Source organism: Nyctereutes procyonoides, unplaced genomic scaffold (assembly GCF_905146905.1).
Source record: "Nyctereutes procyonoides isolate TBG_1078 unplaced genomic scaffold, NYPRO_anot_genome, whole genome shotgun sequence".
Lineage (NCBI taxonomy): Eukaryota > Metazoa > Chordata > Mammalia > Carnivora > Canidae > Nyctereutes > Nyctereutes procyonoides.
This window is the reverse complement of record NW_026575041.1, coordinates 20,293,578-20,321,217: the sequence shown is the minus strand read 5'-3', so window position 1 is coordinate 20,321,217 and position 27,640 is coordinate 20,293,578. Positions and strand designations below refer to the sequence as shown.

The following is a 27,640-nucleotide window of genomic DNA, read 5'->3' as shown; positions in this document are numbered from 1 at the left end:
CAGTCACTTGATGTTTCCTATCTGTACAGCACTTTAGAATTTCACCCCCATTACCATAAACAGACTGAGACCTCTGAACCACCAGAGCTGAGCATGGGCCTCCTTGTTGTCATCGTACACAGAGGGTAACAGGTTCAGAGAGGATAGCCTTGCCAAACAGATACAGCTAAGCAGAGGGAGAGCCAACATCTGAACACAGCTCTCGCCAGCCTGTGAACACTGGGTGAGGGCCTAATTAGTTTTCTCCAATTGGCCTCCCAGGTTTTGCAGCACATCTTTCCAACACCAGGTCTTTTGGGGTTGCAACATTAGACAGGAAAATGCAAATCAATACAAGGCACAGGAGCTGTTGGCACAGTGGCTGAGCTGCCATTTCCTATCGCTCTGCCACCTTTACCTGTTTCCATACTAGGTGATGGCTTATTCACTACCCAGTGATTCAAAATAATGGGGATAGGAAGACCTGAAGATCATGTCAGTCTTAAGCTGTCCCACTTTTCCCCGCTGAAGCTTACGAGAACAGGTGGTTAGATCTGTGCGAGTGCTCTCTGCTCCAGTGCTGTCCTGTTGTACTGGCCATGACAAGAGACATGACAAAGCATTCAGAAAGTTCTCTATTTGAGAGCCAACTTATGTCTATTATAATAAAAGGAGGCAGCTTTTATTTTGTATCTCTTTAAAATTTAATTTTTCTAATTCATTTTTATTATGTTTACCGAAGTATCAATCTACAGTGGATAGAAATTAAAAACACAAAGCAGTCCTCTGGCAAAAGTCCCGAGATTCACTGTTATTAGAGTGTGAGCCTTCAAATATCATGTAAGGCTCCTCATGGGAGTAGAGCTGTACAGATGAGCTTAGGATAATTAGCTAAGGCAACTTGTGTGGGCCACCATGAAAAGATTTATAATTTAGAGTCATACCAATTTTTGAAAAATTTCCATGGATAGAAAGATGCAGTATCTTGATCAGAGGGAGATAAAAAAGCAAGAACACAAAGATGTTACAGTATTTTGTGGCTTACAAGTTCCATTTTTCTTTTAAAAGAAAAGGGGAGAAATACAGAAACCTTTTAAAATTACGTCATAGTCATCTTATAAATGATTAAAAGGGTATCCTTTAAAAAACTGAAAGCCTTCCTCATAAGGAAAACACTACTTATGTATTATTTACAGTGGTTCCAAAAGACCTTATAAGGGAAGTTCCTCGGACACACTTTAGGACTGGGGACTATTTCCAGGAAATTCAAACATGTTATTTGCAAAATATCCTCAATCCACCAATCCATTTCCCCTTGGAGAAGAAACACAGATAAAAGAAAAGAAAGATAATGGAATAAGTAAGACAGGACGAGACTGTCACTGGAAGAAGAATCCAGGGTTCCTGGCTGGAGGCTCGAAGTATTGCAGGGGCAGGTGGGGCAAAGTGTGAGCACATCTAGTCATCATGGGCAGAGATCATTCAAGTGAGGGAATACACTAAAAAGGGACCCAAGGGAACCCTAAAGATTCGTTTTGCCCTCTATACCTTCTGCTGGCACCTTCTAGGAAGCTCTCAAGTACCTGCTGAGAGCACACGTTAAGCAACTGGAGGAAGAGGTACCTGATTTGCTAAGACCAGTGCAGGCTCTCTGGTAGAGAGGGGAGGATGGGCCCGCCTGCAGGCATGTGGTCTGTTACCTTTTGCGGAACTGGTTGGCTGCTTACAGTGAGTGCAGGCCTGCAGGAATGCTGAGTCACAAGAGTACTTAAATATTCTTACGCAATCTTTTTAACAAATAGTGAAATGAGACAAGTTGATTAAAGACCATTCATTTAGGTTGCTAAGAGTTCAGAGAGTATCTGGAATTTTTAACCATATGCTTTATTTGATGTCAACATCAAAGGAATATTTAAAAAGTTGAATTCAAACCCATAAATTAGTAACATTTCAAGTTGATTGCATAAAAAAAGTTGCTTTGTGTCTTCCCACACCATATATATCTGTACATAAGCCTCTGCATTTCAAAGCACTTGTCACTTATAAAGTGAAAGGTTTCAAAATGCCAGGTAAACATTTGCTCTTTTTTTTTTTTTTTAAAACAATACTCCTTTGGAAAATTTCTCCTTGTGCTTAAGGTTCATCTTTGCAAGTCCATTTCCGGAAAATTCTCTGGAAAAAAATAATCTAGAAACTGTTCAGGAAACAAAAATCATAGCAGGCAAGGGCTAAGTGCAGACATAAGCAGCTCCATTTTATAAACAAAATTTCGACCTTCCATTTTATTCCACTGAACTTCTTTGAATGGTCCACGAAGATGATTCCATTTGCTATCTTGTAAAACATCACTTTTGGGAAGATCTTTACACTGGTTACGGGGAAACTGAACCATGATCTTGCTGCCACTTTCAGGGCCGTTACGAACTGTGGAACAAAACAAAAATAATACAGTCAATTTCCAAACTAGAAAACAAAGGTCCCACAATTTTCTACCAACTTGAAATCTCATTTAAAAGTGCTTGTCACCCAGCTCCCCCAGAACCCCAAAAGCCTTTTTATAATAGACTAGGTTGGTATAAATATTCATGAATTACTGTTTGTACCATAAAAATACAGCAAGATGAATTCTGGCTTAGGAAAGTCAAATGTCCTATGTGTTTTCAGAAAACCAACTGATTTCTTTCTAAAACATCTGATACACACTCAATATATAAGGAAACCCAAATATTCAGAATCAGTACTAGGAGAGATGAAGGCAAGATTATTCTGAATTAAGAACCTCAGGTTTTGGGCAGCCCAGGTGGCTCAGCAGTTTAGTGCCACCTCCAGCTCAGGGCGTGATCCTGGAGACCCAGGATCAAGTTCCACGTTGGGCTCCCCATAGGGAGCCTACTTCTCCCTCTGCCTGTGTCTCTGCCTCTCTCTTTCTGTGTCTCTCATGAATAAATAAATAAATAAAATCTAAAAAATATTAAAAAAAAAGAACTTCAGGTTTTAACGAGGCTTCATTACTCAGCAAAGAAGAAATGGGTATTTTGAAACTCTTATGGATAAGGACCTAGCAATGATCAAGCCTGCAGATTCACAAGCTGTGATTCTGTGGGGAAATTTTTCAAATTACTCTTTCAAGTATTTACAGAGCAGGTATTAGAAAAGACCACACTAAACCTGCAAATACTCCACACATAATTTTACTCAAGTGCCCTACTCATTGTGGGTGCTTAAAAATCACCTCTCCTCTCTATTCCATCCCTTTACATCAGATGGATCTTTAGGATTAGATGTGACTCTTGCCTATTTGCAGCTGTACATTTTTCCCAAAGCATTTATCCATCAAAGATTTTGAACTGCAGGAGTAACAATGTTGATGGCAGTTTTCAGAGCTCTTGGGAGAATGTGTCACCAAGCAAAACATTTTTTATCATCACTAGAAAGAGAAGTAATAATCTGTTGCCCTGAATAAGGACTGTGATCAAATAAATGCTCAAACTCCTATATGAACTCGCTGCAGAGAGAAATTACTCTGAAGTACGTCTAACTAGTAGAGGTGAAGACTAAGGCCAGACTCCCAAAGGTCTCCTCCCATTCAAAGCAGCAGCCGGTACCTGAAATAGCATAGTCGCCACTCGGGGAAGCCACCGTGATGGCAGACGCATTGCCGATGCTCTCTATGGGCCCAAGTCCCACATGGTTACTGAAGCTGAGCACCTGCCAGCCCATAACCTTGGCGAGCTGCTGAACTGCATGCACCTGATGCTGTGACATCTGTGAATGAAAAAGGAAACTTTATGCACAACTACCATGGAGACTGACTTTGCAGCAACTTGATGGCAGGACTGGAAACTCTTGTTGGGGTGCTCACTGCCTAGTACAGGAATCTTCCTCTGTGACTACTGTGGGGAGGATCCCACCTTCCACTGTGGAGGCTAGAAGAGCCTGATACTCATTCTCCAGGCCCATCGGCAGCGTGACCGCAGGAACAGGATCTAGAGTTGGCTGACTGGCGACTCCTACCTGGATCACAGCATGTGGAGCAGCATCAAAAGTAGCAGGGTGTGATTATCTTGCAGTTTCCCCTTCAAATCTACTCGCCACCCTTCTCTGCCCAGGGAGGATCACCCATATGGTTACATTAGTGGGCTTTGGGTGGGGTTCAGAAAATGGGAGTAAGGTCGAGGCATTTATTCCCCTGGTGCCCCTCCCCTGTGAGGTTGTATCCTGTGACAGAAGGTTTGGTTTTCTCAAAGTGGCGTGTTCCGCATGACTCTCCTTCAGGGTACCCATAAGCCCTCCTCTTATCTCTCTGGCTTAGGACTGCTGACCACTGAGTCCCCCAGGCCTGGTTACCTGGTTATGACTAGCATTAGGTTACCAAGCTTTCCCTGGTGTTCACCTACACCCACACTTTTGTAAATCCTTAGTGAAATGACTTAGCGTGCCCCCTAGCTCCTGTTACAATCCTGAATGATACACTGGGGCAATGTGGAGTGCAGTCTGCCACCAGTGATGAAGGCAGTAGGGTCAGGACGGCAATGGTGGCGTTGCCCTGGCTGTGGTTCTCACCAGGAGGCTTCCTTTGATCCCTGCCCATTTGCGAGCCTTCCCATTGATTCTACCCTTCCAATATATTTCCAATATATTTTCATGCTTAGTTAGGGTGACCAAAGTTCTTTTAGGTGTAACCAACCAAGAGCTGCCAAACCTCACAAATGCATTTTATTCATGTGACGCCAAAGAAGCAAATCAGTATAAAAGATTACTGCTTTTAGGATGGAGGGCATCAGTATTTTTTTTTTAATTTTATGTGAAATATAAAGGTATATGTTGTGAAAGGTATATTATTAGCATTTCTGAACTTACCCCCTTTCTCCCACAACTCAGTTTTTCATTAGATCATCACAACTCCATGAAGAATGTAGGAAAAATACTCTTCTTCATTTTTCAAATCAGGAAAGAAAGGTCCAAAAGTTTATCTACTGTTGCAAAGCAAATTTGTGGTGGAGCTGGGACTAGAACCCAGTATCTTCCATGCTGCCTCTGAATACTGAAGAACTCTTTCATAGGGCTTAAGTAAAATAGTCCACTTATCATGGAGAATGGTCATTATATTTTTGTATCTGATCTCCACTTCTCTGGTTTTCTGGGGTTAATACTTCTTCACTTTTATGTGGTCCCAAAGGGGTTGTAAACTTTGGCTAACATGAGAGGAAGTTTGTAATCTCAGAGCTGGTCCTTCATCTTAAACTAACTGGGAATAAATCTAGGATAGTTTATCAACATTTTTCAATTAATCCAGAGGCTGTAAAATGTAGATATTAGATAAATGGCAGAAAAAAACTGGCTTTCTTTTTATAAATTTAATATACTTGAACTCTGTTCTTTAAACGGTGATGAACAGCAGGGACTCAGGACTTGCCATCCATAACTCTTACCTGGGACAGAAGGAAATCCTGGAGCTCCTGCTCCTGATGAGACAATGCAATCACTCTTCCATCTCTGTGTACCACTCGGATCTGCTCAATTCCAACATTTAACTGCAGCTGAATGGACCTTTATAGACACACATACTAAAAATCAGAAATGTTCAAAATTACCTTATACTGAGCCATAAACATTAAACCTTAACATCAAAGACACAGAAAATACTAATTTTGAGAACCTGTGCAAACACCTGAGGGGGAAAGGAGTCTTCTTAGGGTCAACGTACCCCTCAGAATCCCACAGCCTCCCCTGGGCCACACTGAGCTCTGGTCTGCTTAGAAAGATGCAGGAGAAGAAGCACAGCCTGCCAGCCAACCATCGTCCACTGCTCCTCTTCTCTGGCAGTCCTTCCACCTTTGTTGCAGTGAGAGGAGATCTATGCTGGGCACATATGGGGCCCACCCTGACTTAGAAACCTCATTCCCTGTAGGAGCCACATGTTCTCATAACAACTCCATAGGCACAGTTTCCTGGGGCTCCACAAAAAATACTGCCCAGTTTCAGAAGTCACCTCATCTGGGGAAATCGAAAAGCATCTCTGTCAGCCATTTCTAATCTCTTCTAGTCCAGATCTATTTTACCAGTTTGGGATCATTTTTGTGAAAAGTAATGTTGCCTAGTAACCCAGATGGCATCCTTTCTTCTCAGGTTACTAGGGGACAACAGCTAGAGAATTAACCAAGGAGCAAATTCTCATACAGAAAGGGAAAAGCTTTTTGTTAATTCTATGGCCTCTCTTGAAATAATCAGCAAACAAGTCAGAAGAGGTACTATATTAACTTGGCTTACATCAAACAAAGAAACCCATAAAATAACAAGACAATGACATTCTTCCAAACCAATCACAAATTTTTAGCATTAGTATATGACATGTACAAGAAATGTGAAATTCCTCAAATCTAACCACCTAGATGAACAATGCTTATCTTTCCACATTTGAGAGTACCTGTTTTTTAGACTTTACAGTGAACATTTAGGGATAAAACCCTTTGGCAATTATCCCTATAAAATTATAATTTTGACACAGTAAAAGTTTACACATTTCTTTCAAAGAAAACCACAGAATTCAGAAGCTTCAAAAGACAAAACTCATAAACTTAACCAAATTTTAAAAATTCTGATTACTATTGGTAGGAGTAGAGTTGTGGCAGCCACTCTGAAAAGCAATTTGGTAACATTAATAAAAATTTTAAAGGTCCTTATCTTTTGACCCAGCAGTTACACTTGTAGGACTTCATCCTACAGATATACCTAAACATGCAAAAGTTGTTGTGCTGGCATCCAACTAAAATTTTCAGAAGCAAAAGGCTGAGTAGAAGTCATGGTTGGGGATCCCTGGGTGGCTCAGTGGTTTAGCGCCTGCCTTTGGCCCAGGGCATGATCCTGGAGACCCGGGATCGAGTACCATGTCAGGCTCCCTGCAGAGGCTTCTCCCTCTGCCTGTGTTTCTGGTTCTCTCACGTGCACTCTCTCTCTCTCCCTCTCTGTGTCTCATGAGTAAATAACTAAAATATTAAAAAAAACCTCATGGTACATATAACGAAACACAATAAAGCTTAAAGAATGAAGTAAATCTGATATAGTGATAAGGAGTATTTAGTAGTATTCACCAATACTACAAAAACACCCCCACACACAAATTGGAAATGACTGTTGATAGGTATAGGGTTTCTTTTTAGGACAATGGAAATGTTCTGGAATTAGATAGTGATGACAGTTACATAACATAAGGAATATACTCAAAACCATTGAGCTGTAAAATGTTTTTTATTTTTTTAAGTAGGCTCCACACCTAACATGGGGCTTGAATTCATGCCCGAGATTTAGAGATTAAGAGTCATATACTCGGGCAGCCCCAGTGGCGCAGCAGTTTAGCGCCGTTTGCAGCCCAGGGTGTGATCCTGGAGACCGAGGATCGAGTCCCACATCGGGCTCCTTGCATGGAGCCTGCTTCTCCCTCTGCCTGTGTCTCTGCCTCTCTCTCTCTCTGTGTGTTTCTCATGAATAAATAAATCTTAAAAAAAAAAAAAAGTCATATGCTCTACTGACTACATCAGCCAGGCACCCCTCAACTATATACTTTAAAATATTGAATTTTTGGTTATGTGAATTATGTCTCAATATTTTATTTTTTTAAAAAAATTTATTTTTTACATCTTTTAAATTTAAATTCAATTTGCCAACACACAGTATAACACCCAGTGCTCATCCCATCAAGTTATGTCTCAATGTTTTAAAGCACACAATATTGTATGAAAAAAGCAGGATATATATGCTTGTAAATGTAGACTTTCCTGGAAGAAGGCACAGAAAAATATTTTAAGTGCTTGCTTCTGGGGGTGCCTGGGTGGCTCAAGTCCATTAAGTGCCTGACTTTGGCTCAGGTCATGATCTCGGCTCCTCACTCAGTGGGTTAGTCTTCTCCCTCTCCTCTGCCCCTTCTATGCCACAGCCCCACCCCATGGCTCATGTTCTCTCAAATTAAAAAAAGAAAAAAAGAAATGTGATTACTCCTGAGAAGTTCCAAGAGAATTACTTTCAACTTTAAGGAGAGTAAGTTGACCCCAGCTATAAAAGATGAAGGAAGGGGCGTTCTAGGACTTTCTTTCCCTCCTGATGCTGTCAAGACCACATTATCACTAACTCTTCTTCACAGAAGCTTAGAACCACAGGGTCCTATAGCCATAATCTCACATTTGTTTGGTCTTAGTCCTAAATGTAAATAACTCAAAACTGATGATTCTTTCCTTTTCCACTCCTTTGTGCTCACTCTCTTAACATTATGGAAATTTTAAAACACAAAGTATATAGTACTATAAGACTCTATATAAACTGTAGTATACACGAAAGTTAATATAATGAAAGCCAATGGCCCCATCACCCAGCTGTAACGGTTAAAATGCATGCCAAAACTTGTTTTATTTTACTCAACTGCTACTCTCCCACCATGCCCCAAATCACCCCAATTATTTCTTTAGGTATAGGGAAAGAAAAACATAATCCACCTTTACCCACCATCTTTTCCAGACTTATTTCCATTGTGTATTCTTTTCTATGTCCCATCTTTTAAATCATGCTCATTGACTATTTTTCATTTTTAAAAAACAGTGAATTAAAGCCTTGATATTAGAACAATTTGGGACGCCTGAGTGGCTCAGTGGTTGAGCGTCTGCCTTTGGCCCAGGGCATGATCCTGGAGTCCAGGGTTTGAGTCCCACATCAGGCTCCCCGCAGGGAGCCTGCTTCTCCCTCTGCCTATGTTTCTGCCTCTCTCTGTGTCTCTCATGAATAAAAAAATAAAATCTTAAAAAAAAAAAAAAAAGCAACTTAAGGGTATTATACCCCCCTACACCTAAGGGTAGTGATTTTGTTTCTGGTGTGTTTTGCTCACTAGAGAGACCACTGCAGCTAGTCAGTCGCCTAAAATAAACACTGAAGTTTGAAAAATAACAGGTACTCGTGGACCTTGATATATGTTTGCTAGTGGTTATCTCAGACTGACCTGGGGAAGGACACTAAAACTGTATCATGCCAACTGTCAAATTTCCAAGAGGCTCAGATGGAGGCAAAAAAATGCCATTCATGGCTACTTCCTAATTTTACTAACTTTGTTTACCATGCCCCGCCCCCCATTTTATTGAGATGTAACTGATATATATCATTGATTAGCTTAAGGTACATGAGTATCATAATGATTTATATATATTGTGATTTATCATATATATTGTGAAATGAGCATCACAGTATGTTCAGTTGACCCCTATCACCTCACATGCTTCCCCATTTTTCTTTTCTTCTTGTGATAAGAACTTTTAAGACCTACTCTTTTGGTACTTTCAAATATACAATATAGTATTCTCAACTATAGTCACTGCGTTGTACACTGCATCCCAGAACTTGTATGTTATAACTAGAAGTTTGTACCTTTTGAACACCTTTACCCATTCTGTCTCTGACCCTCACTCCACCTCCACCACCTCTGGCAACCAACAATTCATTATCTGTATATCAGCTTGTGATTTGTGAATGTAAATCAAGCAGAATGCTTCTCTGTGAATGATGGGGTCAAAAGTCATTTCACCCCCCTCTCAATCCCATTTTAAGGGCATAATCATGAACTAGATTAGACATAGGTATAGCCTCACACCATGAAAAATCTACAAAACTGAGGCTGTTTTAGGCCAATATACGGAATATAGGCTGTAATCTAAACAGCCCTATTCACTTCACAAATACCCCAGACTCACCACCACAGCCTCTAGGCAACATCTAAAGCAGATCACTCTGAGGTGTGGCAGCTTCCCCTTCAATGACCAGGTTAAAAAAAAAAAAAAATTTTTTTACCACAACTCAAACGAGTGACATTTACCTAACAGAGATTATCCTAGACATTCTGATCTCTTATTCTTATACTCTACAGTTAATACAATTTACCGAAATGTTATGCCACCATAGCAAATAAAATCCAAAAATCTCAATGAAATCACTCAGCAATCAACATATAAAAAGCAACTAAACATTTTAAATAACTTATTTTTGATACTTACTTGCATATCTGTTCATAACCTTGTGATGTGATTAAAACCTTCACACTAGACTCATAAACATCGTTAATATTCGACCAGTGTGCCTGTATCTGAGGGTCCTCAATGCGACTTGCTAAGCTGTCAATGGTCGCAGCAGTCCTTTTTTTAAAGAAGAGAGGTTGACATTTTTAAAAAGTCACCATATAAAATATTTATAAACCACTTATCAGTGTTATAGTTATGTGAAAATGAGAGGACTACTTTTCAAAAGTACTACATTTGAAAAGCAAAGAGTTTTTCCTCAAAAAAAAAAAAAGAAAGAAAAGAAAAGTCAGAGGAGGTCAGAGGCGATGAAAGCCTCCTTGGGGCGCCCACCACGAGGATGCTCAGGGCCACACTACAATATGTGCTCACCTTCCTATGAACTCCAGTTTGTTTTCTTTCAGGAAAGCTTATCAGAAGGGCACGCTTAGGGGACAAACCTCAGCTCTGAAAAGAATCCAAGTCACTCCCAGATGGCAGTGCTTGGTCCCTAGTAACATGCGACATGCCCACAGCTGAGGCCCATTACAGTTGCAGAATGACAAACCTTTTTCTTGAGAAGCCAGAGTTTCTGCACAACAAAAACCTTATACTCCCAAGAAAGATAAATATGCTATGTACACATGACAGGTTATGATTCCAGTCCTTTTTATGCACCAAAGACTGGAATAAGTGCTTTGATGAGTCCTATCTTTTCATCTCATTAATGACCCTGTCGAGTACATACCACCTTCATCCCTATTTTTCAGTCTAGCAAGGCTTAATTTCCTTAAGGTCATACAGCTGGGAGCTGGGCACAAAACTGGCAGTCTAATTTCACAGCCTAAAACCTGGGAGTGTAACCCTAGAGCCAGTAATCCTTCTTTCCTTATCTTATCCACACTAATTAACAGCCACTGCCCAGCACCAAAGCACAAATCATGAAAGTCAACCAACTATCGGAGGTTCTTGGATTCCAGTTACGTGATTCTAGCACTTGACTGGAAAGAGAAGGAAAAGCAGGAAGAAATGCAAACAGCCACTGAGGACAAGGGGCACTTACATAAACGGGCTTGGGATATGTTCTTTTATGCTTCTGCTCTAATACTCGTTTCTTTCGATCCCTTAACTTTCTCTTCCTTTTCTGTGATTTGTTTCCTTGAGTGCTTCAAAAATCCCTACAGTGGGGATGCCTGGGTGGCTCCGTGGTTGAGCGTCTGCCTTTGCTTCAGGTCATGATCCTGGGGTCCTGGGATCGAGTCTTACATCAGGCTCCAGCAGGAGCCTGCTTCTCCCTTTGCCTATGTCTCTGCCTCTCTCTCATGAAAAAAAAAAAATCTAGAAAAAAAAATATCCCTACAGCACATAGATATGTATATGAGACTGCTCATCTTAGTATTATGTTTCAACGAACTGGAAATATAAAGTATCTGGCAATTAAGAATTCGTAAAGAAATCAGAGAATATTCACATAATGGGTTATTACATAGCTAGTAAAGTATCTCTGAAAAACATTTAACAAAAGATGAAAAAGATTTACAAGATTAAGTGATAGCAGGCTATAAAATTTTATGATTGCAGATTTTTTTTTAAAGATACACACTCTGACGCACATATATCAAAACACAGAAGCATGTTAATAGTAGGTCTTACTGTGCATGGTATTTATACGAATGAAGCTGATACATTGGAACATTATCTTTATAATGGGGCGAAAATGGGAACATTTTAAAAGCTTTGCTTCCAAGACTGTAACTAATACTCTGAAATATGTAATGGTTCTAAAAACAGCTACTTTCATGCCCCTTTTGGTTATAATTAAAATGCACGAATGAAAGTAACAACAGTAACCTATCATATTTTATTGTTTATTGTTTTTTTTTAAAGATTTTATTTATTTATTCATGAGATACAGAAAGAGAGAGAGAGAGAGAGAGAGAGGCAGAGACACAGGAGAGAGAGAAGCAGGTTCCATGAAGGGAGCTCGACGTGGGACTTGATCCTGGGTCTCCAGAATCACACCCTGGGCTGAAGGCGCTAACCTGCTGAGCCACCCAGGCCTGCCCTATTTTATTGTTTATAAGGAACATAACATACGTTATTTAACTTGATCCTAAGACCAGCCTCCTGTATTCTTAATTGAAAGAGAAAAGGTGGAGGGCCACAGAAATGAAAACGAAGTTAGTTAGCAAGTGACTAAGCCCTGGGTTAGACACATTCTTTACCCCAAAGGCACCATGCTGTCTTCTCTAACATGCCTTCCTAATTCATTTTACTAAAAGCTTCAGATTTAAGTTGTCACTTGAAGACTATAAACTAATGTGCTATTAAAACCATTGACTTGTATTAGCAGGGAAAAACTAAAAAAACAAAAAAAAAACAAAAAAAAAAAACTATCACCGATAGGAGAGTGAGCCCATACGTGAAAGTCTGGAGTTCTAGCAAAGCACAATTCTGAATGAAGTTACCAACAGCCCTCTTCACCAAGGACCAGTAATAAAATCAAGAGCACTTCTAGCTTTTGAAAAAGATACACTGAGGTCCAATCATGCACAGTTCTTTTGTAAATGTGTACAGAAGTGAGATGAGCTTCAGAGCTACACAGACCTGGGCACAGATCCTGATCTTGCTACTCGTTAGCCTGTTTGAGCAAGCTACACATGTCTGTAGACTTCAACCTCTCATCATTGAAAATGGGCTACCACCATCTCTGCCAGAGAACAAGAGCTAGATAAATCAACACACAGGAAAGTGCCTTCCAGAGTCCTGAAATGTGGGGCAGCCAAAAAATTGGGAAACTGCAAAAGAAGATTAAAATTAGTTCAGGAACAAGTATCTGGTGGATGGGTCACTGACAAAGGTGAGCAGTTCTAGGGCATATTCCTAGTCAGCTGTCTTTCAAAACTGTAGCCAGGGGACGCCTGGGTGGCTCAGTGGTTGAGTTTCTGCCTTCAGTTCAGGATGTGATCCTGGAGTCGCGGGATCAAGTCCCACGTCAGGCTCTCTGCATGGAGCCTGCTTCTCCCTCTGCCTATGTCTCTGCCTCTGTGTCTCTCATGAATAAATAAAATCTTAAAAAACAACAACAACAAAAAACCCACGACAAAACTGTAGCCAGCATTAAAAACCATCTGGAAAAGCCACATGGGCCCTGGAGCTAAGTCTTCCCCAAACCTGACAGACCATCCCCAGCTACAAACGCTCACCTTGCAGCCACCCTCCTCCCAGAAAAAAGTTACTGTGTGCCAAAGAGAGCATGTATGATTTTAACAATAAAGGAAAAAGGACTGCGGTTTCAAAGAAAAACAGTGACTTTGTTCATCCTTACCTGCTCCTCAGGAAAATATGCTTCGCTTGTTTAATTATTTTTTCCAGAAGCCCTTCACTGGATTGTAGTGAATTAATTTCATTTTTATCAAAAGCCTGAGGACCTGAAAGTCTCATTCTCTTGTGACCAAAAGGTGCGCTTGCTGGATGGGGCATCATGATGGAACTCAAGGTCTGTTTATGAAACTGTAACAAGAATAGCCATTTTTTATTAATTTTTAATTGAAGTATAATTGACATATAATTTATATTACTTTAAGGCACATAACATGATTTGATGTTAGTATGTATTGTAAAATGATTCGTAACAAGTCTAGCTAATATCGGTCACCATAAAGTTACAAATTAAAAAAAAAACTTTTAAAACAACTAATACTTATATATTAAAGGCAGGGGAGGCTGGAATACACACTTCTATTAAGTTTCTCAGGGGATTCTTTTGAAATTAGCCTAAACTGTGAAACAGCTCTCTGGAAACACAGAACTAGATAACCTGTAAATAGAATGCATCCTGAAATAACATGACTATCCTATTCACAGGCTCTGGCAAGACATCTTCCCCATCACACTATCAGAATCACTCTTCCCTATGCACCCTGCATGCTTTTTTACATGCCTATATAGAACTTGTGGTATATTTCTACCACTACAAGCTACGCTTGGGGACAGAGACTGATAAATCTGATTATCTGTGTATTCCCCCAGCATTGAGCAACGATCCCTCACATCACAGACAGTGAATGTCATTACCATGAGACTAATGAGGACTTCGCAGAAAGGAACTGTGCACATTCACTGCACCAAATAGCCTTACCACAATGCAAAAAGAAACATTTCTGTCTTTACCTCTCTAATTAGTAGATGCAAATTATGCTCTAAGACATAAAGATGGTCCTCTGGACTTTGCTTCTCAGTAGCAGATTTTTGGGATTTCTTATCATTTGAGGAATGGCACAAAGAAATCAGTAACTGCAAGCCTATTTAGGAGTAAAACATATGCAAATAACCTAAGACATGGAAAAACACAATTGTCTTCATAAAGTATAATCACAGTCCATTCTCGAAAGATCTATTCTAAACCTGAAGATCAGGCTTCATGATTAACATTTCTAGGCCAAAATGAATATTTGTGAGTAAACTACTATGTATTTTAACACTTCAAATTCTATTGACCTACAATGTGGCTGTTCACCTTCAGCTGTAGTGAAAGACAGGTGAACAGAAGCTGTATATTTAGTTTCTTCTTGCCTTGAAATTAAAACAAAACAAAACCCAACAGTTTTTGAGAAAAACAAACACAGAGTTGGTATCTGGTCTTACTGACGTTCAGAAGACAGATACTCTTCCTTGCTGCCATGAAAACCAGGATGCAATTTTTCACTTCTAAAAACCCATTCTTTTGACAAGACCCAAGAAGATACGTCTCAGAACTTCTATAAAAAACAAATGCACAGCTAACTACTGCTGTTTTTTTTTTTTTAAGATTTTATTTATTTGTTCATGAGACGGGGGGGGGGGGGGGGGGAGGGGGAGAGAGAGAGAGAGAGAGAGAGAGAGAGAGAGAGAGAGAGAGAGAGAGGGAGGGAGGGAGAGGGAGAAGCGGGTTTCATGCAGGGAGCCCAACGTGGGACTCGATCCCGGGTCTCCAGAATCACATCCTGGGCTGAAGGTGGCACTAAACCGCTGAGCCACTGGGGTTGCCCCTAACTACTGCTCTTGATAATATAATTAAAATCCCAATGCCTCCAAAGTTAGGAATTTTATGGGTACTGAATAATCACTGACTGACATCTCATTTAGACAGTAAGACAGGATCCCTGAAAATCTACAAACATTGTTAGCACAGACACCTGAAACTATTGTTGCTGAATAAGAGCACTGCTAGTACAAATGTTTAATATATACTGTTCAAAATCCAAGAGTCACACCATTTAGGACACAGAATAGAATTAGCAATGTGGTTTGTTCTGCATGCTTTATGAGCTGCCATTATGGATAGAATGCCACCTCTTTGTTCTTACTGTTCCCCCTACACAGCCAAATACATAGTTACCCCCTTTCCTGTTCCCCAAACCACAAAGTCCTACTTATAAACTCAAAAGGGCTGGTTGCTCTTACTTGGGAAGGGTTGAGAGATAATCTGGTTTTTCACCACAATGTGAGGGATCTGTGACTTAATTTGAACAGCTTCTCGGGAGAGCTGGGCAAAAATTTCTTTACACAAGAGAACATTTTGTGCTGCTTCTAGTTTTGTCTGCCAATGTGGGGAACCTGAAAGAAAGGGAATATTTGGATGTATCAATTGTCTAAATATATTATGCAAGAACTGGCTTAAATCGCAATCTGAATTCGTATAATGAAAAGTTCAGAAAATACTACATTAGAGCATATCCTTTCTAAAATACAAAAATTTTCTTTTTTTTTTACACAGAGAAAATTAGTGAAGATGTTCAATCTTAAAAAAAAAAACAAACAAAAACTGCATGGGTGTCCATTAATGTTAACAGATTATAAATAATAAATTTCCAAATGTTCTTACTCCAAAGTACCTATTTTCCTCTCTACATTTATCATCAGTTTTACTTGGGAGTGTAAACTCAGACAAAACCAGAAGCTATAGGATAGAGCATAACCACACCACCTGGTTTGGATTTGGGAAAAGGTCGTTTGAAGAGGTTGACTGTGCCCAGATCACCTATGTCTGGAGCCTGTTTTTGTATTGAAACCTATGAGACAATAAAAACATGAAAAAGTGTTAGCAAATTAGCTTCTGGGCTAAGTAATAAGAAATTAAGTATTTTAAATATTTGACAAATACCTTGATATAGGCAGACCCTTCTAAATCACTAGGAATTTGAACATCAAGGGGACAGTAATCTTCAGGTATCTTCTTATCCAGATCGATATCTGTATTCTTTATTACTTCAAATGTACCATGATGGGGAAAGAGAGATCCTAATCGGGTATTAAACACAGGAACCAGTTAACACATTATTTTAACATACATTAAGTGTATAATAATATTTCACTGAATATTTTATCACTGAATCATAAATTAAACCCCACCAAAAATGTGTTTTGGGGGAAAGGGGTGGGGGGGGAGTAAGCAAAGGGAAGAAAGGAGGCGGAAATAAAGTTTTGTTAACCTCAAAAAAAAGAAAGACTTCTTGGTCTAATGTTATCATTATACTATGAACTTCAGGGCCATCAAACTGTTTTATTCTAATGGGATTTGGCTGATAAAACTGATAAAATGGATGTACTTCTAGAAAGTACTTCCTCAGACTTATGCTTTAGCGATTAAACACTTCTGGAGCTAAGCCTCTGTAATAAGGTTGCAAATGAAGTGTTCTGAATCCAGCCAGAAGAACAAAATATCGCCTTTTTTTCAACTAGTTCCTAGATTGTTATGTGATACTTTTCTGTGTAGTTCAGAAGCCTGAGCAAGTTGTTCTGGGCTGCTGAATGATGTGAAGAGCAGGTGGTTATATGTACCTGCTGTTTTGTAACATAGGAAGATGTTCAAAATCTTGCAATTAAAACAGAATGTAGGGACACCTAGGTGGCTCAGCGGTTGAGTGCCTGCCTTCAGCCCAGGGCATGATCTCGGGGTCCTGGGGTCAAGTGCCCCATTGGGCTCCCTGTGGGGAGCCTGCTTCTCTCTCTGCCTGTGTCTCTGCCTCTCTCTGTGCGTCTCTCATGAATAAATACAATTTTTATTTTTTTTAAATATTTTATTTATTGAGACACACACACACACACACACACAGAGAGAGAGAGAGAGAGAGAGAGAGAGAGAGAGAGGGGAAGGAAGAGACACAGGCAGAGGGAGAAGCAGGCTCCATGCAGGGAACCTGACGCGGGACTCAATCCTGGATCTCCAGGATCACACCCCGGGCCGCAGGCGGCGCCAAACACCGGGGCTGCCCAATATAATCTTAACAGAATGTAATCAAGTCCTTTTATAATCATAAGTAATAGTCCCATAAAGAGAAAGTGGGTAAAGTACCTGCATATAACTATTTGTTGAAAAGAACTTAAAATGTCCAGAGCCAGAAAGCACTACTTCTACAGACCACCCATTAAATGTTAAAAAAAGAAAAGAAAAAAGTCTTTGCCATCTGAATTCATCTTTGTAGTGGGATATTACCTTCAAAGTTCAGAATTCCTCAATTCACATCAATGCGGAGACAGGGGCTTCAGTATTGATTTAAACCTGCCTGCTATTAACTGTGGGGCAATGATGGCTTACTTTGGCAAATGAGTCCTTTTAAAGTATCACTCTACTACTGTTATCACAATGATCACAGCCAGGACTCCTTGCCTCATCCTTTGACATTCAAAACTTTTACTCTACTGAGCTGTGAAACTTGTAAACTTTTACTGTGCAGCTCCTCCTGAATATACCTTAGCAGTTTACAACATATTACCATGATAATCTCCAGAAACCTATTACAGATCAACAACATAGAATTTATACAAAAAGATGCGAATTCAAGATCAAATTTTGGCATATGTCAACACTATCTATTCCTGCAGCCTTGGTTGAATGGAAAAAAAAAAAAAGGCGGCAGTGTTTTCACGGCCTTCTCTCTTCACCTAGGATGTGAAAACAGCTTAGATGACTTAAGGGAGAAAAAAGAATAAGGGAGAATGAAAATGTTTCTTTTTTTCCTTTTATGCTTAGTTTTTAAGGGTTACAGATAAGCCCCTGATTGAGACTAAATGTCAAGTATGGTTCTGGGTGTGTAAATCTATAAACTCATTCTTTAAACCTTCTGCTAAATGTAGAAATCCCATGATCAAGTGGGATTTATTCTGGGCTGCAGGGGTGGTTCAATATTTGCAAATCAATTGAAATGATACACCACATTAGAAAAAAGGTAAGAAACATATGATCCTCTTAAAAAATGCAGAAAAAGGGACGCCTGGGTGGCTCAGCGGTTAAGCATCTGCCTTCAGCCCAGGGCATGATCTTGGAGTCCTGGGATCGAGTCCCATGTCAGGCTCCCTGCATGGAGCCTGCTTCTCTCTCTGCCTGTGTCTCTGCCTCTCTCTCTCTGTCTTTCATGAATAAAATCTTTTAAAAAAAATGCAGAAAAAGCATTTGACAAAATGAGGCATTCATTCTTGATAAAAACCCTCAGAAACAGATGGAACATACCTCAGTGTCATAAAAGCCATATACAAAAGACCCACAAGTACTATCACCTGTAATGGGGAAAAACTGAGAGATTTTCCACTACCATCAGGAACAAGACAGGGATGTCCACTCTCACCATTACTGCTCTTCAACAAAAGCAAAAATGAACTATTGGAACTTCATCAAGATAAAAAAACTCCTGCACCATGAAGGAAACAATCAACAAAACTAGAAGGCAACCCATGTAATATGAGAAGATACTTGCAAATGACATATCTGATAAATGGTTTCCAAAATTTATAAAGAACTTATCAAACTCAACACACAAAAAATAAAACCCGTTAAGAAATGGGCAAAAGACATGAATAGGCATTTTTCCAAAGAAGACATCCATATGGCGAAGTGACAGGAAAAAATGTTCACCATCACTTATCATCACGGAAATGCAAATCAAAACCATGATGAGATACCACCTCACACCTGTCAGGATGGCTAAAATTAACAACAAAGGGAACAACAGATGTTAGCGAAGATGTGGAGAAAAGAACCCTCTTGCAGTATTGGTGGGAATGAAAACTGGTACAGCTACTCTGGAAAACAATATGGAGGTTCCTCAAAAAGTTAAAAATAGAGCTACCCTATAATCTAGCAATTGCACTGCTAGGTATTTACCCAAAGGGTACAAAAATACAGATTTGAAAAGGTACATGCACCATGATGTTTATAGCAGCATTATCAAGAATAGCCAAACTACGAAGAGAGCCCAAATGTCTACCAACTAATGAATGGATAAAGAAGATATGGTGCAGGTGTGCGCGCGTGCGTGCGTGTGAACAGAATATTATTCAGCCATCAAAAAGAATGAAATCTTGCCATTTGCAACCACTTGTGGAACTAGAGTGCATTATGTTAAGCAAAATAAGCTGGTCAGAGAAAGAAATACCACAGAATTTCACTCATATGAGGATTTAAGAAACAAAACAGATGAATATACAGGACGATGGAAACAAAGAGAAACAAACCATAACAGATTCTGAATGGAGGATTGATGGACTGATGAGGGAAGCGGGTGGGGGATGGGCTAAATGGTGATGGGGATTAAAGAGGGCATTTGTTGTGATGAGTGCTAGGTGTTGTATATAAGTGATGAAATCACTGAATTCTACTCCTGAGACCAATATTGCACTGTATGTTAACTAACTAGAATCTAAATAAAAATTTGGGGAAAAAAATCCATATAAAAATAAACATTCTGCTAATTATACCTAAAGGCACCTATATAAATAGTTTAGATTCAATTATGTAAATATATTTATATAAGGCTATGATAAAAGTAATTTTAGCTTATCAAGTTTTGTGCACAGAAATTAAAACTTCAAAATGTAACGTATAACTAAGAAGCAACATACTACAGAATATAACATTTCGATCAATCCTATAGTTTTGACAAACTATAGTTTTAAAGCATAGTTTCTTAACAGTGATCTATACCTGCACTTCTGTAGCTCAGATCTCCAAGAATTTTATCTCCCACTTTTCTGAGTTTCCAATGTTGCCGTAATCGCAAAAGCTCAGAGTTGAAGTCTCTTTGCAGCTTATTTTCTTGGTTTTCAGTAACTGATTTGGTCAGTCTTTCTGCCCCTTTTAGCAGGATCTGCGCTGCTCCAGCGAGTGACTTCTTTTTAGAAATCAACTGCAGTGTCTGAGGATTCTGTCAAAAACAAGCATGTAGTTCTGTAATTTTAAGTGATTTCAACATTCTCTTAAGATACCTACTCAAGAGAAAACTGAGAAATTAAAGAAAAGCATATTACATTGTTTTCTGAAAAATAACAACCTTAACCTATTTCTCTGGTCCACTCAAACTTATGCCAAACCACAAATACCACACTGGACTACAGATCAGAACTTATACCAACTCTGCCCAGCTTAGATGGGATTCTCCTGTCAAGTTGTGCAAATGCCCACCCCCATCCACGTGTATACCCTTTTGTGGCACTCAGACTTCTCATGCAAGTCTGTAATCCCTGCTAGAATGTCATCCACATGATGGTAAAACCTACTATGTCTACAGACCCTAGAACAATGCCTGGCACATAATACTCGATTTCTGGAATAAATAAGTGACCCCAATGAGTAGAGTTGTAAAATTATTTTCTATTGTGACAAGCTACTAATGTGCCTTTGGAATAAAGACTAAAGCCACACAGCATTAAATTTTTTTTTTCAGCATTAAAATTGATGCACTTCACTGAAGGCTGATTTTTCAAAAACTAATGAAAAATCGTACTATATATGTTATATACACATACATAAATATCCGTAATCACCACGAATCTGTACTGTGGTAACCAGATACACTTCCAAAAAGCCAAGTTTAATAAAACAAAGTCTTCTGACTGCTTGAGTCAAAATCACCAAGTTCCATAAAATGTCACAGTAATCTTCTGACCATATTAGTCTCCTGAAGACTCCCATGTGGGAAGAGCACAGGAAGCTAATAAAGGCTGTGGGCTAGGAATCAGGTGTTAGAGTTCTCATCTTGGCTCTTTAACCACTGGCTTTACTGCATCTGAACACATCACACATCTCTCTTGGCCTCAGCTTTCTCTCTGTAAAACAAAGGAACCAGACTGACTGGTCTCTAGGAAGTCTTTCAGCGTAACATTTCTAGATTCTGAAACTATTACTATGAGTCATTATATTCAATTTACTTCACTTACAAATGGATAAAAACAACCATTACTTCCTCTCCTTGCCACTAACCTGGTCACTGATCTGATGCTTGTTTTAAGCATCAGGATTAAGTGCTGATGAGGCCTAAGTGGCCTCCCTAGTTTCAGGCTCTTCATTCACCAATTCATCCATTCTCCCTTTTGTCTTCTAATATTCAAAAATTGAACATGGTCTTCATCAAACTTCAACAATTTTACCTACCTTTCCGTAGCTTCCATAATTTGGCCTAGGTTTTCTAACCAGGCCCTAAAAAGAGGTTGAAGGGGAAAACCGAGGCTCTGAGAAAATCACTTGTTGAAGGACCCAGGGCTAGTGAGGGCAGAGGCAGGATTTGAACCCAAGTCGGTCTGCCTCCAAAGCCATTTTACCATCGCGTTTTTGTGTAATGCGCTACAGACCAGTGATCCAGGCCGTAAAAATCTGTTATGCTCTGGGAAACTTTAGGAGTGCCTTGGGGCTCAGTCGCTTGGGCAGCTGGCTCTTAGTTTCTGCTCAGGTTGTGATCTCAGGGTCATGAGATCGAGGCCCCATGTCAGGCTCTGCACTCAGCAGAGTCTGCTTGTCCCTCTCCCTCTGCTCCTCCCAATGCTCCTGCTCTCTCTCTCTCAAATAAATAAATAAATCTCTTTAAAAAAACCTAGAAAACTTTATTCATTATTAATGAAACTTAACTCTTCCAAGGGTCACAAGGCCATCAATAAAATGATAAAGGAGATGCTATTTTAAACAGGTTTAGTCTTTAAATCTTCATCTGGACTTAATTTTGCATGAAAGGAAAAGGAGACAATAGGCACACATCCTGAGAGGTGGTCCTGGGACTTCATAAAATGGTACCATTATTCAACTGAAGCCCACACATACCTGTTTTGGAGGAAGTGCATCCTGAGAGACAGGATCAAGAGTCATAAATTTTTTATCCCTCACAATACTGAGGACATCGTAGAGAACACACATCTCTGTCAGGGCACTTCTCAAATTGTTCCTCACTGAGTCCCAAGGCCAAAGGGAAGGTTGAAATTTCACCAATCCTAAAAAGGGAAAGAAAAAAAGAAATTCACAGGTATGAGTTACACTGACTAGAAGACAGAAATCTCATTTAGATGATGTTAAGTACTGAAAGAAGAAACAATGACTTTATTTCAAATAGTTTCCTGTTTTATCCCATTCCATCCACCTTTTCTTGAATCTCCCTTTTTTTTTTAAATTTTTATTTTTATTTATGATAGTCAGAGAGAGAGAGAGAGAGAGAGAGAGAGAGAGAGAGAGAGAGAGGCAGGCAGAGACACAGGCAGAGGGAGAAGCAGGCTCCATCCACCGGGAGCCCGACGTGGGATTCGAACCCGGGTCTCCAGGATCGTGCCCTGGGCCAAAGGCAGGCGCTAAACCGCTGCGCCACCCAGGGATCCCTTGAGTCTCCCTTAATATTTAAGTTAGCACTCCTACAACGGCAAAACAAACACGGTTAAATCTAACATTCCATTCCAACATTATAGGGAGGTATTTCAGTATTTTTTAAGATTTATGCAAGCCTTTGAAATAACCTTTTTCTTCCAGCTTTTAAAACTTGAATAATTGGAGAGAACTTCCAAAATATATTAAAGTACAAAAGCAAAAAAGACCTATAAATGGCAGTATTCACATATTAAACAATGTTAACATCCCTTCCAACCTTTTAAATAATTTTGTTAAATTTCACCAATACGTGCTCACTATAGAGAGTTCAAAGGGAGAGAGTAAAAAAGTAAAAGTTTTCCCTTATTCCCCACCCCTAATTCTCTCCCCTCCTCAGAGGTAATCAATATTAACAGTTGAGGCATAAGATGTCCAAATGTTTTTCAATGCACTTACATATATTTACTTCCATTTTCTATTACTTGTGTTTTTCTCCAATTATTATGTCCTAGAGATACTTCCACACCAGCACATATAGCTCTATTTCATTCTTTCAACACTGTTTGGTATTCTGGAGCATGGATGTACAGTAAGTTTAACCATTCCTATGTAATGGATACGTATGCTGGTTTCACTGCCAGTAGTGGTAAACAACTAAACACACATCTGTGTACGTGTACAACTTTTTCTGTAGGTTGAATTCCTAGCTGTGATTTAGTGGGTCAAAGGGGATGCACATTTAACAGTTTTGACACATCGTGAACTGCTAAGCCATCTTCCAAAAGGTTTTTCCAATTCACATTCCCAACACTGGATACTAGGTCTTTTAAGTTGCTGCTAACGTTATGCACGAGAATAGTGTTTTAATGATGTTTTAATTTGCCTCTCCTGACTAGTAAGATCTGAAGTCTTTTTCTGTGAGCTGTTTATACCTTTGGGCTATTTTTCAGTGAGTTGTCTTTTTTTCCCCCAGGTTGCAGGGAATCTTTGAATGTCAGAGTTAGCAACCATTGTGCGCCCTATATGCTGCAAAAACTTTCCAGTCTCTCATTTATTTTCTTACTTTGTGGCACCTTTTTCCATTATTGCTTTAAAATGTTACGTCACTCATTAATCTCTCTTTGGCTTTATAATTTCTGTGTTCCCTATCTTGCTTAAGGTCTTTTCTGCTCCCAAAGTTCTATACCTTGCTTCCGATTTTTCTTTTATTTTCTTCATTTGCGTTTCAATCCTTGTGGAGGTAATCCGAGTGTGAAGTATGGGGCAGTATTTACTTTTTACTTCCAAATGGACCCCCAGCTGTCCTAACACCAGTGGCTCAAAATGCCATCTTTAAATTCCTACTTACAGGCGGTCTGTTGCACATACCCAAACACAGGATTGTATTTTTTAATCCCTGACCATAACGAGAATCCAAACCCCACTCATACTTTTTCTACTATTCTCTGCTAACCAACCTCCCTTCTTTGTTTTGTTTTCCCTGTAACCCATTTGCTACGTAGAATCGAGTAATCTTTTTAAGAATCATCTGTCTACTTAAAATCCTTCCAAAATGTTCAGTTGTCCTTTAAAAAAAATTTTTTTTTAATTTATGTATTCATGAGAGACACAGAGAGGGGGCAGAGACACAGGCAGGGGGAGAAACGGGTTCCGGGCGAGGAGCCCGATGGGGGACTCGATCCCAGGACCCCAGGACCCCAGGGTCACGCCCTGAGCCGAAGGCAGACGCTCAACCACGAACCACCCAGGTGCCCCCCGGGTGTCGTTCTAATAAAAACCAAACGCTAATCTCGACCTACCGGCTCGACCCCGCCTACCTGTTAGCCCTTGCCTCGTATTCCCCTCAATACAGACCTCTCTCTTCTCAGCAGGTGTTGTTAGCATCCTCCAATTGCAGAAGGAAGCAAAGCAACTCGACACCAAGCGGCAGGGCAGCGACAGGACCGCAGGGCTCTTAACCGAGTGTGCCCCATACAGACCCGAACGCTCCATCAGTGGCAGTGTCTCTAATGCCTCAACTCCAGAAGCCGTGCAGGAGTATCAGGAGGCGGGCAGCGCCCTAACTGTCCGGCCGCACAAAGCCCCCGGGGCGGGCACGGGTGTTTCCAGAATCCGCTCACGTCCCCTCCTCCCGGGCGGGCGCCCGGACCCGCCGCCGCCCGCAGCGGCCGCACACTCGGGCCTCACCTTCCTCGTCGTCCTGGTCCGCGCTGGAGCCGCCGCCCGCCCAGTCCTGCGCGTCGCCGTCGGCGCCCGCCGCCTCCTCCTCCTCGGAGCCGGAACCCTGGCTGAAGTCGATCCGCTGGGCCAGGCGCGCCAGGTTCTGCGACATGGACAGCGGCTGCAGGTACGTCTCGGTGCCATCCAGGCCCACCTCCTGGACCTGCTTCTCGCAGGCCGACTCGATGCTGATGCGCACGGCGCGGACTCCAGACATGCTGGCGGCGGCGGCCCGAAGCCCCAGGCGCGGAGCAGAGGCGCCTCCGAGGACCGCCCGCGGGCCGGGAACCGCGGCGCCTCCGCGGACCCCGGAATCCCCTCGCCGCCGTGGGGCGGGAGACAAAGCCCAGGGCCTCGCGGCTTTCCCAGAAGGCCCCGGAGCTCCCCGCCCTGCAGGGCCGGCGCCCCCGGCTTCCGGAGGAGCGTTTCCGGCTCTCCCCGCGCAGCTGCGGAAAAGACTTCCTGGCCTGCAGGGGGCGTGGCCTGCAGCGGGGGCGGGAGGAACGCCTCCGGGACCCACGCTCAGGGCGTGGATTGGCCGGTCCGTACTGTCCGTCTCTCCGTCCAGTGTGCTCGCCGGGCTGCAGGGTGGAAAGCCGGGAAGGCCAAAGCGAAGTAGAGAAAAGGCAGCGGGTGAGTCCCTCTGGGGACGCTGAGATCTGAGCGTCTACACCTAAAGAAACATGCCTGAAGAGTTCTAAAGTAAGGACGGAATGTGAGGAAAACAGTAAATCGTGCCTATCACTACTTAAAATTGTAGTGCATAGTTGGTTTATTATGAGTTCCCGCTAGTGGTGAACTCCTGGACAGCGACGATCTCCGGCAAGCATATTAGACACTGGCGGGTAATACGGGCTTGGTTTGTATTTCATGCCTGAGTAACTGAGAATAAGTCATACTTTAAAAGATTAAGAAGCAGGGAAATAGTTTCAGAGTCCCTGAAAGGATGTTATTGGTCTTAATTTCACAGAGGAGGATGTCATTTTATATTACAAAACTCTAATTTAAGGAATTATGTGTAGAATTTATCATTGATGAGAGATAGAAACAAAAAGTTTCACCTTCAGGCTGGGACGCTGACTTAACAGCCTCCATAGCTCTGTGAGCATCAAACAGATGCTGGCTCCTACATTCTGAAAGGGTCCTGTTGACGGCCTTTACGTTTCACTCATAGTTAATATCAAGCTGATTGATAAACACCAGGGAAATCTGGCAAAAGTAGTGACTTTTTATCTTTGTTTTTTTTAAATAAAGATTTATTATTTATTTATTTATTCGTGAGAGACACAGAGAGAGAGAGGCAGAGACACAGATAGAGGGAGAAGCAGGCTCCATGCAGGGAGCCCAACACAGGTCTCCATCCTGGGTCTCCAGGATGAGGCCCTGGGCTGAAGGTGGCGCTAAACCGCTGAGCCACCGGGCTGCCCCTATAATCTCTGTTAAATGAAAATTTTGCTATGTACTTTTTTTTTAAAAAAAATGTTTGTTTATTCATGAAAGACACACACACACACACACACACACACAGGCAGAGACACAGGCAGAGGGAGAAGCAGGCTCCATGCACCGATCCTGATGTGGGACTCCATCCTGCGACTCTAGGATCACGCCCTGAGTCAAAGGCAGATGCTCAACCACTGAGCTACTTACGCAGTTATGCGTCCCTGCTCTGTACTTTTGATAACATTGTAATTCATATCTTTTTAAGATTTACATTTTTAACAATTTCTTACTGGTATGAAGAAATGCAACTCATTATTATACATTGATTTAGATTTTGGAATCTTCTTAAATTCAGTCTAGTAATTTCACTATAATTTCTCTTGGGTTTTCAAAGAATCAGTCATGTTTTCTGCCAAAAAATTGTGTTTTTCTTCCTTTTCAATTATAATTCTTTCTTGCTTCCTTTTCCTGGCTAGAACCTCCAATAGGTGATGTTATTAGGCATACTTGTTATATTTATTTAAGATTTTATTTTTTCAAGTAATCTGTACACCCAACATGGGGCTCGAACTTACAACTCCAAGATCAAGAGTTACGTGCTCTACCAACCAAACCAGCCAGGAGCCCTATCACATTTCTAATTTTAAAGTGAATATGGTATTAACATATGACTGTAAATATATATGGCATCAACAAAACTGCTTCTTAGAGCATGCACTAGGTGTTAGCTGCATAGAGTCAGGTGATCATATTTTGTTCAAAACAACCTCCTTCTTGTTTCATCAACATACTAAATTTCCTCCTGCCTGTGCACTTTTAAATCTGCCAGGAGAGATGTTTCTCCAAATGGCTCACTTTCATTTCTTTCAGGTCTCTGCTAAAATGTCTCTTTATCAGAGTCTTTTCCTGATCTTCCTAATATAAAAGGTGTAGTAAAGAGTCGGATTCCATTTTTTATGTTTGACTGTGGACATCTTTTAAGCCTCATTCCTCCCTTTTCCCATTCTGTTCCATATTTGATGAGCAAGCTGATAAGCCAGCTGCTCCTTCTCTGACACTTGTGGGAAACTTAAACTCCATGTGGAACCATAACCCTAGCCCTAATCCTTCACCACCATAAAAACCTCAAACCAGTCTCCTTTCCCTGTTTTCTCAAGCCATTTTTGGACCTACTTGGGAGCTGTCCTGCTTTCCCCAGAAAGCCTCATTATTTGAGCAGTAATCCCTCTCAGACACTCTGCAGGGTGTGCCTTTATCCATCTTGACATCCAAATTGAGTTTGGGGTGGTAAGTCCATCCTGTTTCATGTGAGATGGAAACAACAAAAGAGTCTCCTCCTTTACAGCCTGTCCTGTGCTTTTTCTTCACAGGA

The 27,640-nt window shown here is 40.9% G+C and overlaps 1 protein-coding gene across 1 annotated transcript; it reads right to left on the bottom strand.

Annotated features, from left to right (window-relative positions):
- Positions 1-1,842: 1,842 nt before the first annotated feature.
- MED17 (mediator complex subunit 17) lies at positions 1,843-25,246 on the bottom strand. Its single transcript, XM_055320647.1, has 12 exons — positions 24,793-25,246; positions 22,075-22,241; positions 19,969-20,188; positions 16,153-16,289; positions 15,976-16,060; positions 15,453-15,605; positions 14,181-14,311; positions 13,336-13,520; positions 10,008-10,145; positions 5,412-5,529; positions 3,585-3,744; positions 1,843-2,403 (listed from the first exon to the last, which is right to left on the bottom strand). Exons 1-12 carry the CDS (start codon positions 25,040-25,042, stop codon positions 2,192-2,194), a joined length of 1,956 nt encoding a protein of 651 aa, XP_055176622.1. The 5' UTR covers positions 25,043-25,246; the 3' UTR covers positions 1,843-2,191.
- Between the last annotated feature and the right edge of the window lie 2,394 nt (positions 25,247-27,640).